The following is a 16040-nucleotide window of genomic DNA, read 5'->3' as shown; positions in this document are numbered from 1 at the left end:
CCATATGGCACGCCTTGCAGGTTAATTACTTTCTTTAAATAAACGGTAGGGTAAAGTGAATAAATGGAACAGCGGAAGTTCGCAGGAGAAGTCGTAATTTACATATTTTCCGAGGTGAACGACAGAAAATGGCGACAGGAAAATAAAGACGCCTATATATTCTCTGCGTAGGTGTATTATTTGTTAAACTTAATGCTCATTATGTTGTTTTTATCTTAATATGATATTCATACAATGAAATATCACCTTAAATAGTTACCACGTCTATTGCTTATTGCACCAATGTACCTTTGTATGATGTCAACAAAAGTTAAAGAGGCAGTTCCAGTAGTGACACTGACAGTGTAATTGTCATTCGCAATCAGTAAGCTGAAGTTACAGTAGTGCCCAGCTAATATTTCCAATCAGATACGAGAAATAAAATAGTTTGATTTTGTATTAATTGTTAAATTTTGTAACTTTAAAAAAGAGGTTTTTTTTTATGCAACTGGTTGCTGCCAGTCTGAATCAGTTTTGTTGAATTTGTTAACGGTAGTTTTCTTTTATTGGCGTGCTGAAGCTGATTGGATATTTATAAGGGTGCTGAATGCTACAACAAATTGAAAGCAAATTGTCATAGGCTCGGGTATTGAATAACTTAACTTATTTTTTGTTGGCTAATATTCTAGACCTTGCACTGAAGTTCAGTGAACGATTACATAACATTTCAGTCTTGTGACCAAAAGTATGCCTATGCACTTAGGTTTGTTCGGGTTTGTTGTATGCTCAAATCTTTCAATACTATCTTAAGAAGTTACAGCCTTTTGAAGTTTACATTGGTTTCTATTTATTTTGCATCACCATTTTTATCTTTTAGACAAATACAATATAGTTGCATTAGCTTTTTTCCCGTAGAAACCAGTTCGTTCTTTCGAGAAGGTCTTTACACAATTTTGACTTGTCTGGCTTGTTGAACCTTTACATATAACTTAAGCAAAATAAACAACTTCATATATACATTGTAAGGTATTAGAATATGAGCAGTGGTACATGGCATAGGGCCTGGCAAAGACAGCTACTTAGTTGCTCGTATGGGATGAAAAAGGGAGGTCTGGTATACACGTTGGCTGGAATTGTATATAAGAGTAGTCTGTAGCAAAATTTCCCTCATGGCACACTGTATGGCATGCGCCCATCTTTATTAGACAAGTAGGACATTAAACCCCATTTCATGTCATTTCATTTCATTTAGAAAATACATGTACATACAAAGTTTGAAATAGGGCTCCTTCCATCCTGGTTTAGTTTCTCATAAACCTTTCAAGATATCTTTATGGCACAGGATGCACACCTCTAACTATTACAGCAATTATGCATTTGGAAAGATTAAATCTTCTCCATATTTTAACATTGAAGTCTCTGAGTCTGAACATCATATGAGGGATTGAGGAAATTTTAACCTCTAAGGAAGATGGCAATTGTTTTCCATTCATCATATCTTTTCAAGTACCGGTACTGAACTGGAATGATTTAAAACCCTCTAGTTATGATACTGATGTTCGTTCCAGCCCATCAGTACAATCTTTTAAATGTGGTCTAAAACTTAATTATTCAAAAAAGCTTTTACTTAGATATTATTTATTATTTTATTATGTTACATCTTTTCGTAGTCTTTTTGTTTTAATCTTTTATCAGTACAATGTATATGATTGTAATCATGGTTTTGTAAAGCGCTTCTGAACACAGTTGGTGAAACTAGCGCTATATAAATGTTTAATAATAATAATAATAATATTCCTTTCAGGGATTCAACAATATTGTAAATCGCAAATGATTCAAATTAATGCACCAAATGAAAATCAGTGTCTTTAAGTTTTATTCTTGAGATTTAGTACAAATTTTAAAGAGATATTAATTTGTTTTCTAGATTATGGACCAGAAACAAGAATAATGTAGATGATTTGAAAATGGAAAGTCAACACCAGTAAGGTTGTGCCTGAGTTAAACCCACCGAAGATGGAGGCCATCAAGATGAACATTGTTATTGTTGCAGCATGTACGATGTTGGTTAGCTCATGGGTGTATGGAATGGAACTGAAACTTATCCAGCACAGTTGTCCGTCTAATTGTACTTGTGATATAAAGGAATATTCTATTATATGTGTTGTAAATGATCAATCAAGTATAAATGATTTAAATGGCTATTTTAATACACACCCAATCACTTCTTTTGCAATTCATAAAAGTGCTCCCGTTTCTGCTATGCTCAAATTACCAGTGGAACGAGTGCAGAAGTTGAACATTTCGGATAATATGATTCAAGTTCTTCCATCCAATATATTTTCCAGATTTCAGAAGATTAGAGTACTAGATATAAGTTTTAATTATATAGATACTATAGAAGAAAGTGCCTTTGAAAGTATAAGTGATCATATTAATGCCTTAGATATGGGTTATAATAAACTTGGCACCATTCCATCTTATGCATTCCAGTCAATGAATAATTTACGATTTCTAGATTTGAATAACAATCGTTTGGAGTTTATACCCCCTGATGCATTTAATGGGCTCATTAATTTGGAAACCCTCGATTTAAGTTTTAATAGACTCTCGTTTTTATCGTCCACACACTTTGCAAATCTGGTTAATTTGACGACATTGCTTCTTCACAACAACATATTCCGTACATTCCACCAAGATGTTTTGCCCAGTCTTTCAAATATTCAGTCAGTGGATATGTCTTTCAATCCATTTGAATGCTCTTGTGCTATTAGTTCTTTTATTACTACAGTGAAGAATAGTACCAGTTTTATTCACTTGGACGACACAACTTGCAACTCGCCTACAAATTTAAAAAGAAGACTTCTCTTAGATGTTGATGTTGAATATTTGAATTGCAGCCATCCAAGTATCGCCTATTTATCCCCAGATACAAGTATAATAAATCAAGGAGATTTGTATTTATCATGTCAAGTGGTAGGCTACCCGAATCCCTCCATTATTTGGGTGACACCGTGGGGTGAATCCTTTTCGCATCACACCTACCACCATCTTATCGGTGATGACGCAACTGATTACAATATTCAAAATTCATACCTAGGAGAAAAACAATTCTTTTCCTCTCGTGTTCATGTTTTAGAAAACGGAACCCTGCACATTAATAAATTTCGAGGATACTTTGCAGGAAATTTTACTTGTCTTGCAATTACACCAATTGGTAATGTCTCGGCAACTGTGAAAGTTGATATTTTTTCTACATTCCGCATTGTATATATTACAAGCCTTATCATTGGTGGAATGACTGCTGCAGGATTTGCGGTGGTTGGTATCATCATTGGTATTATTTTGACCCTTGTTAGGCGTGTCTGTTGTCGAAGTAGATTCATGGAAGAAGAAAAGATCGAAAAAGTACCAGAAATCGTTATTATTACTACTAGCAGTAATGAAAATGTTTCCTGTAACACTGAAAAGGATGAGTTAGATGAGGGTGATGATGATGATGATGATGATGATTCATCAGCAGATACTCCATTGGCTTCATCGTACGTCAGTAGTACTTTAACCGACTCGCCGAAAAAATATCACAGTCCACTTTCGGAGAGTCCACCCCAAGGCTGGCTAGCATCCAACATGATCGAAACTTTGGATGAAGTAAGAAGCAAACTCAGATATGGAGTTGAGAGAAAGATGGAAACTGTTCGAAGTCATGCCAAGGCCATCAAAGACAGCGGTGAAAAGAGGATAGAGAATGTGCGGAAAAACGTCAAAACTATGAAAGATACTAGCGAAAAGAAAATCGAGACAATTCGAACAAATGTCAAATCTTTCAAAGACAGTGGTACAGTTTATATGCAGAGTATCAAAGATACCAGTAGCCATGCTGCCAATAAGGTTCGCGCTGGAGTGGTTTTATCCGTAGAAACGGTTAAATATACTGTCCAATCAATGAAAGAGATGTGTGGTACTGGAGAAATGGGTGGACAAACCATATCAATGATGTCCGTAGAAACAGACATAGATTCCAATGAATCAAAAGAAATTGTTAGATCAGTTACATTTGTGTGAATGATCGAATGAATATATGAATATTTTATAGTGTATAAGGTTATAATATATACATGTATGACTTATCACAATTGATAAGATTGTAAAAGTATTTATGTAGACTTTTATTTTACATATCTTCAATAATATTGTATGATATACAAATATTGTACCATGTAGATTTAGAGAAGCCTTTAATTACTATTTTAATACTAAATAAGCTTATCCATAATTTTTATTTGCAAGACTAAACCCACTGTGTAACGTACCAGTATGCTGTAATTAGAGCTGTGTATGGCGACTGAAAACCGTATTGTGATATCTCAAAATATATTGCAATACAAGGAGAGAAGTAGGCCTACGTAGTATTATATTGTTCACACTCAGTATGATCAATATTTTTGTAATTTAGCATTTAATTCACTGTTTATTAATGCCCAACTGAGAATATTTGTGTTCAGGCTTTTGCCATTCCAGATGGACATGTCCGGCATATATGGGATATAAGGACAAAATAGAATAACTGTTGTATTGCAAAATATTGTGAGATCCATTTTTCCATAGAAACCATATCTTTATGCAATGAGCAATTTTGGATATATATCTGGACATTAAAAAAATGATTTTTATTGTTATTGCAGAATACAGTACTACATAAATAAAGGTCTTAAAAATTTCTATATTTTATAAAAATTCTGGCTATGTTTTTATGTATTTAATGAAATTATATGAAAAAGGATCTGTTTAGAATAGATATAATTAAATTAAAGAAAAAACCCCAGCAAATATAGGCTATTTGGAAACTAAGTGAAAGTACATGTAGAGTGAAAATATTAATATGCCAAATTTTGTATTGCAATATATCGGGTTTCTTTGACAGCCACACAGCTGCAATGTACAAAGTTTGTACATAAACCAATAACTACATTGTGATAATTGTGATACAGAATTGATTTAAATGAATATACCAAAATACATTGTATTAGACTGAATATACATGTACCAGGATACATTATATTACTATTAGATTGAATATACCAGGATACATTATATTACATGTAGACTGAATATACCATGATACATCTGAATATATCAGAATACATCGTATTAGACTGAATGTACCAGAATCAATTATATTAGACTGAATATACCAGGATACATTATATTACATGTAGACTGAATGTACCAGGATACATTATATTAGACTGAATATACCAAGATACATTATATTACATGTAGACGGAATATACCAGGATACATTATATAAGACTGAAAATACAAGGATACATTGTATTAAACTGTGTATACCAGGATACATTACATGTATATTAAACTGAATATACAAGAATACATTGTATAAGATTTATTGAATTAATAGAGAAATAGGGTTTAACATCCTGATTTAATATGGTTACCCAGATGTTAAAATTTGCTATAAGCACTATGATAGGTGCTATAGATAATCTTATGTAGATTGTATTCATCATTCAAGGGTGTGTGTTGAGATGTCTTGGTTATGGGTATGTAAATATGAAAATATATTCTTTTTGCAAGATATGGTTAAATGTTTTTTAATGTGGCTATGAGTCTATTTAAGCTAGAATAATTTGTTATTATAAATAATATTTTATTAATAATTGATAAACATGCATATTAATTTAGAAATTGTAAAGGTTGAATATTGCCCATTGTATATCTCTATATAGCGAAAATCTATTTTGGTTGCTAATTAATCTAAGAATTATTATCATTATTATTTATCTTCTATAGCGCTTCATTATATTCAGTGATATATAAGCGCTTAACAAATGTCACATCACAGTTTGTAATAATATATAAACAAGTGTGTTTTTAACTCTGATTTAAATTTTAACAAAACTTGAACTTTCTCTAATTGTTTTTGGTAGAGTTTACAAACATATTTGAGAAGTGTGGAAATTTGTAAGATTCAATATAGTTGTAGATGACCATAACATTGTACATGTACATTATAACTCCATGCTAAGACTAAAATGGTTTGCTTTCCTAAATTACTAACAATACAGGGTTTGACAGTTGACAATGCATTATACCATCATCATCTCCAAATTATTAAGGCATACATACACATTAAGCCTTTTAAAGAGAGAAATCCAACACCCCACTTGAAGTTGAAGTCAATTTTTATAATGAATTAATAGGATCACAGTGTGATTCAATTTCATTGATGCAAAGCATTAATTGTGAAATCACATATGTCTTCATTGTCTTGCACTTTGAATGCCCATCCCATCCCACCATCTGATTTTAAAGGATAAAGCACATGACCCTTACACTTTTCTCATAAACCCCACTTCCTCAACCCCTTAAAACCACAGTCTGGATCCGCCCCTGCAATATTGCTATTTTAATCCTCCAAATTAATTAGACCTAAATGTATCAAAATATTGTATTAAATAAAAAGAAATAGTAGATGACTGCCACAAAAGCAAAATACATTATTTCCAAGTAGTTTGAAGTCGTCTAGAGTTCTAGGTCCATGTATGAAGTCTCTAAGCTCAATTTTCTTGTGCAGTTACTAAACCTTGCCTACTTACTTTAGAAAATCAGATGCCATTGCTATGTTCAATTAGCTTATCACTTTTATATATATTATGATTGTCATTACTTGTATGTTCTTGTTTTTATTTTCCATCGTGTATTTTAGTATATAAATGTCTAGATGATTGTTTAGTGATCTCTTTGTATTCTCAGGTAAAGTTTTCAAAATGAGCAAAAATAACATCATTAAAATCAAATAGTTCTAATCTGTGCATTGTTACACATGTAGACAACATTATAAAACATGCATGCTTAAAGATGCCTTTCTATGTTCAAACTATATGGGGGTTGAATGGCCGAATGGTTAGTGTTTGCGCGCTGTATCATAAGGTCTGTCATTGAGTCAACTGTGGTAGTTTCAATTCCCCGGTTGTATGTGACAAGGAGTAGGGTTGCCTGTCCAACCTCGTGGGTTTTCTCCAGGAGCTTCGACTGCTAAAGACCCCTATGTGCAAGGGAATTATTGAAATAAAATTGAACCATGTGTTAGTCCCGAAATGACCTATTTTGTGTTGAGTGGACAGCCTTGTTTGTCACATGACTTCGACTTAGGGAGAATCCATTTCTAGCTTGTAATTGTTGTTACTTGTTGTTCATTTATCATAGCCTAAGTAATTTCTTGGATCATCTTGTGCCTACATCTTTTTCCGTGGTGGTTTAACCACACAATCTGTTGTATGTTTAAGTCTCGAGCTGTTCTCACAATTGCTGGCTATTCGATCATTATGCACTCCATGGGTATCGGGTTATATAAAAAATGTTATTGGATTCTTCATAAATAACTAACAGTTTATTAGTCATTTTGATTACTTTTTTTATGAGGCTTTGATCAAACGTTATGACTGTTCTGCCCATATTTGGGGTCAAGGTCGTTTCATTTATAACTCCTATAGACAAGCCTGCACTACCTATAAGTTCAGCTTGTATTATTTTGTATATGATGAGCAATATTATATTAATGTTTCATATCTATGCACATATTTATGTTATTAATGTCAATATATGTATGACTTGAATGCAGTCTTATTTAAACAAAGGTCTTCTCAGACTTTGTCATGTCCATTTATTAAAATGGGTTCGTCCGTCTGTCTGTCTGTCTGTTCAAACTTGGCATAGGTGTTTATTAGGTCAATGCCTTGATGGAGTATGAAGATGAGCATTTTTTGCTTAGGGTAAGTAGAGATAAGCAATTTGATTGGTTGATGCTTTGGGACACGATAACTTTAGTTCCAATTAAGTGAAAGTGATGAAACTTGGTGTATAGTTTCATTACATCAATACCTTGACTAAGTTCGATATTGAGCATTTTCTGCTGAGGGTAAGCAATTTAATTGGCCGAGACTTTGGAACACAATAACTCTCCTTCTAATTGAGCTAGACTGTTCAAACTTGGTGTAGGTGTTTATGAGGTCAATGCCTTGATAGAGTGCGAAGATGAGCATTTTCTGCTTATGGTAAGTAGAGATAAGCAATTTGATTGGTTGATGCTTTGGGACATGATAACTTTAGTTCTAATTAAGTGAGAGTGATGAAACTTGGTGTATAGTTTCATTACATCAATACCTTGCCTAAGTTCGATGATGAGAATTGTCTGCTTAGGCTAAGGAGCAATAAGCATTTTGATTGGTCAAGACTTTGGAACATAACAACTCTGCTTCTAACTTGTTGTTGATGTTCGTCTTGACCGAATTCAATGATTAACATATCGAGCTAAAGCTAAGCAGAGATAAGCAATTTCCTTGGTCGATGCTTTGGGACAAGATAACTTTGATTCTATCTGATAGAGAGTGATGAAACTTAGTGTATAGTTGATAATCAGTTTGACTGCTTGATACTTTTGAAAAAAATAGATGTGCGATTAATTAATGTGTCATCTATTTATTTGGGGATTTCGGCGGGGGACATCAGCCTCACTGTTGGCTTGTTTTTATTTTTGGGGCTGTACTATGGCAGAATAATGTACATAGTTTTAAGCTCATTTTGTCCCAACATGTAACAATCTGGTTAAAACACAGATCCTATTTCGTTTCGTTTTTATAGTTCAAAATTTCGTTTTACTTGTCTTTACTACACTAGTATCTGGAAGAGTTGTTATCATTGACGTATTCTGGATGGTGTGAGGGATTAGCCAATAAAACGGTCTGTTACGGCGAGCTTTAGGCATGTTTTGCACGGAACTCTGGGTAGTCCACTTGTAACATCAATGCTGATTGGTTAATCAAATGTCTGATGTCATAGGGTCAAAAGCCACTCGTATGACCTCTGACGCAACCTTTCACTACAACCGGTAAGATCTTGATGTAGTGTAGGCCATCGAAAGTATAAAAAACGTAACGAAATATAGATCTGTATTTTAATCAGATTGAACATGTAAGTAAATTGTGAATATTTTTATACGCACTGAAACAGAATTATCAGTTGATGACTGTATAATTAGGCCACAGCAATTTGTTTTTCTGTTCTTGGGGGAACACCTGTTGTAGTTCTTCTTACTTCTTGAGGTAAACGGGGGTGTTGGATGGTCCAATGGTTAGCATGTGCGTAGGACTAGGGTCGCCTGTCCAACCTCCTGGGTTTTCTCCGGGACCTCTGGTTTCCTCCCACTGCTGAAGACCCCTATGCGCAAGGGAATTATTGAAATAAAATTTAACCATGTGTTAGTCCCAAAATGACCTATTTTGTGTCTATGGATGTTAAACCCCATTTCTCTCTCTCTTTCTCTTGGGGTAAACTACTAATTAAAAAACCAAAATGTACATAGAATTCAAAAGCTTTTAGTTCCAAATTGATTGAGTTTTGAATTTTAAACAAAACATCTTTTGTGTGACTCAAGTGGCTGTCAATCTGATTAAAACACAGATCCAATTTCGTTTCGTTTTTATAGTTCAAAATTTCGATTTTACTTGTCTTTACATGTAGTGTAGGCCATCGAAAGTATAAAAAACGAAACGAAATATAGATCTATATTTTAATTAGATTGAGTGGCTGTTTACTTTTCAAGACCCTGAAGAACTGAAATTGGTTTGGCCTGACAATGAAATACTGAATGATGGAGATATATTTTATAAGTTCGATCAGTTGATTACTGTATATTAACAATGGAATACTGAATGATGGAGATATATTTTAAAAATATGATCTCACAATAACTTAACTGTATACATGTATATATTTAATAATAATAAAAACAATTTTAACTAAAGCAATTGTGATATAAGTATTATATTGAAATCTAGATTTGGTCACAGGGGCAGAGGCGTAGCCGTGAAATATATATTGGGGGGGGGGGTCAGCAACCCTAACCCCTAACCCCTAACCCTAACCCATTTTTTAAAACCCCTAAAAAATATAAACAAACACCATGTGGCCATGCTGTCTACCAAGACTCTGGGTGCAAAAGCCTTATGGTTACGTTGCTGGCTGAGCGGTTGATTTGGTTTAGCGGTTATGTTTTTGGGTACCTACATGCGATTCACACTGATAAATGGCAGAAAAAAAATTAACAAAATATTACTGACAGGCTAACTAGACACAATTTTATGGAACACAGGTACTTTTCACTTCACATGTTTCCAGGATGATTATCTCTGTGTTTTAATTTAGCAGTATAAACCATATTGGGATATCTCTGTGTTTTATTTTAGCAGTATAAACCATATTGGGATATGTACAGGTTTTATACAGATAGAATCTTAACTAATCCTAATAATTGTTGTAAATAAATAGGAGTTTGGGCCTACTATGTAATTTTTTTTTTTTGGGGGGGGGGGCGGGTCCAAGTATATTCACCCCCCCCCCCCAGAAAAACAATTCGTGGTGTCGGACCCCCCCCCCCCCATGTGTGACGCCCATGCACAGGGGTGGAGTGTGTGACAAATGCACCCATGTCATGGTTTGGCACGGCATCCTGTTCGTTGGGCTTATCCCGCCCCGATGATGGGTGATCGAATACACTCTCTCTCTCTCTCTCTGAACAGTGGCGTGACTTCTGTCAGTACCCGTAATACAAGACCATGGGACCGTTCGACATAAAGGAGAAATCTCAAATATATGTTTCAGTGAGTCCGATCGGATTTAAGAGTCCTTTAATTTTGAAAACTCAGTGGCTCAATGAGTAAGGCGACGTTGTTTTTTTTGGGGAGGGGGGGGGGGACTTTCCCAGTGTTGAATAAAGGTCGGATCGGATGAAAAACTGAGGTCCTATGTAAATGTTTGCAGTTGTGATTCGACGAATTGTAGGCAAAAACGCCGCTGTTCAGGCCCCTTAGAACACTCCTTGGTGCATGTCCGTCCCCATTGGTGCACATTTCTGGTTTTTGGAATATTTCAGGTATTAATCAATAATTAAATGCGAAGTAGGCCTAAAGCCTAGTTGGCCCTTAATATGAACGAATAAAGGTCTAGTTAAAGCTATTCATATCCTGCAGACTCCAGTACCCTATACGGGGGGGTTGGATGGCCGAATGGTTAGCACGTGCGCGCTGTATCATAAGACCTGTCATTGAGTCAACTGGCGTGGTTTCGAATCCCCGGTTGTACGTGACAAGGAATAGGGGCGCCTGTCCAACCTCGTGGGTTTTCTCCGGGTCCTCCGGTTTCCTCCCACTGCTAAAGACCCCTACGCGCAAGCGAATTATTGAAATAAAATTAAACCATATGTTAGTCCCGAAGTGACCTAGTTTGTGTCGAGTGGACGTTAAACCCCATTTCTCTCTCTCTATACATCTAGGTGTAGGGTACTGGAGTCTGTCGAGGTTTGCCGAGTCATCCCGCAATGTATTCATATCCTGTAACTTCGGCCCTCCCAAATTGGGCTCCGCATTTTTTTACAACCAACTGAAACAAATAGGATTCATCCTCTCATAGTCCTAATGCATTTTGAAAAACGTAACTCCGGAAGGTTACGGCAAGCTGAATATAGATAACTAGGGTTCGTCCTCTCTTGACCCAATACTTCACAAAGTTTTCGGAAATGGACGTGCTGGGAGTAACTCCCGAACGAAAGGTCGCGGAACGTTGAATATCTATAGCATTCGTCCCCAGTGCTTCATGGCAAATTTGAAAAAAAAAACATCTGTTATTAACTGTAGCCTTTATCGCGTACATACGATTTTCAGAAAATAGATACCCGAGGAAAGGAAGGCCACGGAACGCTGAATGGGACGTTACTCCTTTACGATGCAAATGGAGGCAGACCACCATTAAATTTCACCATCTCGGTACCCCACGAATTGTAGTTCGTCTATTTATAGCAATTCTCTCTCTCTCTCTCTCTCTCTCTCTTTTCTCCCCTTTTGCATGCCCATATTTGTTGATTTTTTAGTCAAGAATGGACGAAGAGGGTTTGAATTAACATTTTCTGCCAGGTTTTGGTAAATATTCATGATTTTGAGGCGGAAGGATAACAGGGTTATCAGGTTGGCTACGGCGATATGTACTGCAACTAGTTACATGTTTTTTAGTATGCATCTTCAAGTTTGTGTATCTCAAAATTTTGGTGGTCAACCTCATACAAATTTTAGTGCAAAGACATGACCATTTGTTCCTCTGTCTGTAGTGAAAAGCATTCAGCCCAACGAAAATTTGGGGAAAAGTTGAAGGTGGACAAAGAGGCAGGATTAACATAAAGTCAATGGGGAAATTATTGGTGGTCTGCCTCCAAATCAATGAAGTCGCATTTTCCCCATTTTTCTGCATGCGCCTTTCACACTTTCCTGCACATTAAACATCGATTTATTATATGGAATACAGTCAATATTTTATTACAGTACGACGTTACGAGAACTAGTCTTTTTGCTCTTAGATGTAAACGTAGCCTACCTGACAGTAAGTTGTTTTGAAAGTGTGAAATATTGCCCATAATATAAAGTTTGCTTTCACAATAGTAATATCACTGACAAAAAGCATGGGCGCCGTTCCGGCCTCTAGAAAATTTTGAAATTTGTCAATTCCGAGAACGCTGTTTAGAGCGCCCCTAGCATTCCAAATTCCAACATAAAAAAAGCCTTTAAAATACATGATAATGAAAGAGACAAAAGCCGGATTATTCACAATTTTCGTATCATGAGTAATTCATCTCATAAAACAATTGTGTAATTGATACCCGGGTACCCGGGTTCCGGCGCCCCTGGGAAAAAGAGCTTGCTCCATTTGCTGTCAAATAGGCCATGGGTTGGTTTACTGAGAATTTCTATCATTTTAGACAAACATCATGGATTCATCTTACCGAGTTGCCTCAATTGATAGCCATTACCTATCGTGGTTGTAGCCGCAGTGGGTGATTTAACGTCTGCTTCCACACTATCAATCTGATTAAAACACAGATGCTATTTCGTTTCGTTTCTTCCGATGGCCTACACTTATACACTAGTGTAGTACAGACAAATTAAACGAAACGAAATAGCATCTGTGTTTTAATCAGATTGCCACAGTATTTATGTAAATTAGCATTTTATTGCCTAACAAATAATTAATCGATTAATGAATGGATATACATACAGGCCTAGCGTTGGACCAAAGACATGCCAAAAAAATAATTACTAAAATAAACAAGGATTAACCACTTTATTCACAAGCTTATCCCCTGTTTGACACTAGCCGGGGATCACGTGGCTAAGTGGGTAAGACGCTGGCTCGGTAGCCTGGAGGTCTGGTGTTCGATCCCTGCATTGGCCGAGGAAATGAAATGAAATGGAAATGGGGTTTAACGTCCTACTGCTGACAAGGGGGAACCCGAGGAAGTTCATCCAGATTTTCCGGCGTGGTTTCCTCTTGTCAGTGATGCAGGACGGAGGGCCGGACAAGGGCAGCTGTCTAGTGGTTCGGATGGGACGACAAACCGAGGTCCCGTGTACATATTGGCGTGCACGTAAAAGATCTCTTGGCAGTTGGAATTCGATAAAAGAGTAGGCCGTAGCGCCGCTGTCCGGGCAAAATTTCCCTCATAGCACACTGTATGGCGTATGCCCGTCTTCATTATCCCAGTTTAGGAGCAAAACAGTAGGACGTTAAACCCCATTTCATTTCATTTTGACACTAGCCATGATATATTAATTTCTTCTATCCGTATTGACCATACCATACATGAGTCAGCTGGATCTTCTGTTTTATATTTTATTCTACACCATTCTATGGAATACAATTACTGCTTGTAATTGACTGACGTTTCGACTACAGCAGTGGTTCTCAACCCTTTTTTTTCCAACGGCACACCTTGGAACATACGAAGAAATAGCGATACACCTGGCTAAATATATATGAAAAATATTTTAATTTTGCAAAATAAAAACATGGCATACAACCGTCAGACTAGTCAGAGACACGTAGAATGACTCGAACTAAATAAAGAAAAACACCGCTATAAACTTATTTTATTGCAGTCTTTCGAATTTCATCAGTTAAAGATACATTATGGGAGATTCGGTAACGAGTTGGCAGTTCTCACTTTAATAGTTAAAAACTAGATAATGTAAAGGCAATTTGGTGAAAATTTCATTCAAATTGATCCACTATGAACCCAGAACTAAGCGACTGATATTGCCAGAAGCCTCGGTCATCATTACTAAAGTCAGTACGATAAACAGCATAGACTCGATTATCCATTTAATCGTTTAATCGAGAAGGAAAGTTATGCAGTAAATCGGCTTACAATCCACTAAAGATCGCAGGCTAGCGCTGCCATCTAGAGTTGATTATGGCCTGGATAGGTTAATTAATGTCTAATTAATAATTTAGATAACATTTCAGGCCTAAAGAAAGAACTGAAATAGGCAGATTTAGCTCTTGCATAATGTATGTTTAAATAGCTGGCTTCTTTAGTGAGAAATTTTCAAATTTCGCGGCACATTTAGGAAGATCTTGCGGCACGCAGGTTGAGAATCACTAGACTAGAGAATGGTCACCTGTGTATTCTAGTTCAATTACTAAATGCTATTAAAACAATTGATTTTATTCTTACGAAGAAGAATTTTAAAGCAAAACTTGTACATACAACAACGTCTTTACGTTATTACCTTTATTATGCCTTCTACAAATGTAAACAATCTTAAAAGCTCAATACCACTCTCGTTGTAACCGAATAATATGTCCCAATATTTATTCTGGTCAACAAATTGTACTATTTTACAATATTCCAATTAATTGATGATACAAATATTATCTTAACACACCTAATTTAGAAAAAATGGAAAAATTCAACTAAATGATTTGAAATGCCTGACGTAAAGCTTTTCAAATGTGACTTGGATTTAAAAATATTTTTGAACCCACTGGACAAGTAAAATAGGTGTTTATGGATAATTTACACAACAGGTAAGACACTAACACCTCTAGTACTTAGAATAAGGCTATTTTTTTATTTTCTGGAGCTGTCAAGCCAGCAAGAGTGTTATTGTCCCTTTAAGTAAATCAACCTGTCCATAATAATATATTGGACGTTGAAACTGGTCAGAATATTAAGAACATAATCAGTAGCGCGGCAATTAAAATGGGATTGGGCAAAGGTTGGTCGGTACCGGCGGTGTGGGGTTTAGAAATGGCGATCAAGTTGTACTCCGAGCATTTATTGATATTGCAAACTTGGCGCACCATAAAACACACCGAAATGTTGCCATAAAAACTCGACGTTGAAAGTGCCTTCTTTAAAGAAGAAGAAAAAGTCTTAATAAAGATGGCCAGTTGACTAAAATATTTGGCCTGGTTGTTGAACTCTGTTATAGAAATAATAACTTTGGGTTTTGAAACTGTTTCACTTTCATTAAAACTCGTATTGAACGGTTGGTTTGTAACGCCCAATAGACGTGATGTTTCTTCTGCTGCTAGAGAGAATGCTATGATCAATTCGCTGTTGTCGATTACTGAATCATGTCCCATACTCCATACCTTAGAGATTATTAGGAAACATTGTATTTTATTCTTGTAATCGCACATTCCATCTTTCATTAGTATTTCTGGCCGACATCGAACAATCTTGCAGTCAGTTACATCTGTGATGATATCATTTAGATATGTACACTCTGATTCCAACCAGGGCATAATGTTTCTAGTTCCATCACTGGTCACCCTCAACTTGTTATTCGGCTTTATTTCTATATTAATGGACCACAAATGGTGGAATCTGCCAAAGATTCCGGGTATGATGTTTATAATGCAGTTATCTGGATAAACGGCCAGGTGACACTCAGCACAGAAAAGATTTTTGATATATCTTTCACCATTATATAAATACATTGAGTGTGCTGAAGAACATTTGTCTTTTAGTTCGTCCTTGACCCCTGTTTCACAATAATCTATTACAGTCGTAAAACAGGTGATCAGGTCAACCCCTTCCGGTGGTGTATGGGTTGCAGAGACGTGCTTTGTCTTAATAAATGTCTCCAACCCCTGTCCGTTAGTTATTAATTCATAGTTTTTGGTTTCCGGAACAACCTGAAGGTTCC

General features: G+C 35.9%; 1 protein-coding gene across 1 annotated transcript; it reads left to right on the top strand.

The window, feature by feature from the left end:
* The first annotated feature begins 61 nt into the window (after nt 1-61).
* Nucleotides 62-9805, top strand: LOC126828575 (leucine-rich repeat-containing protein 4C). Its single transcript, XM_050558428.1, has 2 exons — nt 62-167; nt 1907-9805. Exon 2 carries the CDS (start codon nt 1996-1998, stop codon nt 4042-4044), a length of 2049 nt encoding a protein of 682 aa, XP_050414385.1. The 5' UTR covers nt 62-167; nt 1907-1995; the 3' UTR covers nt 4045-9805.
* The last annotated feature ends 6235 nt before the right edge of the window (nt 9806-16040 follow it).

This window comes from Patella vulgata, chromosome 7 (assembly GCF_932274485.2).
Source record: "Patella vulgata chromosome 7, xgPatVulg1.2, whole genome shotgun sequence".
Lineage (NCBI taxonomy): Eukaryota > Metazoa > Mollusca > Gastropoda > Patellidae > Patella > Patella vulgata.
Note: the sequence above shows the minus strand (reverse complement) of the source record. Positions and strands in the feature narration are given on the sequence as shown.

Excerpts from the sequence above, each read along its gene's own strand:
- LOC126828575 (XM_050558428.1), top strand. The coding sequence starts at position 1,996 with ATGGAGGCCATCAAGATGAACATTGTTATTGTTGCAGCATGTACGATG.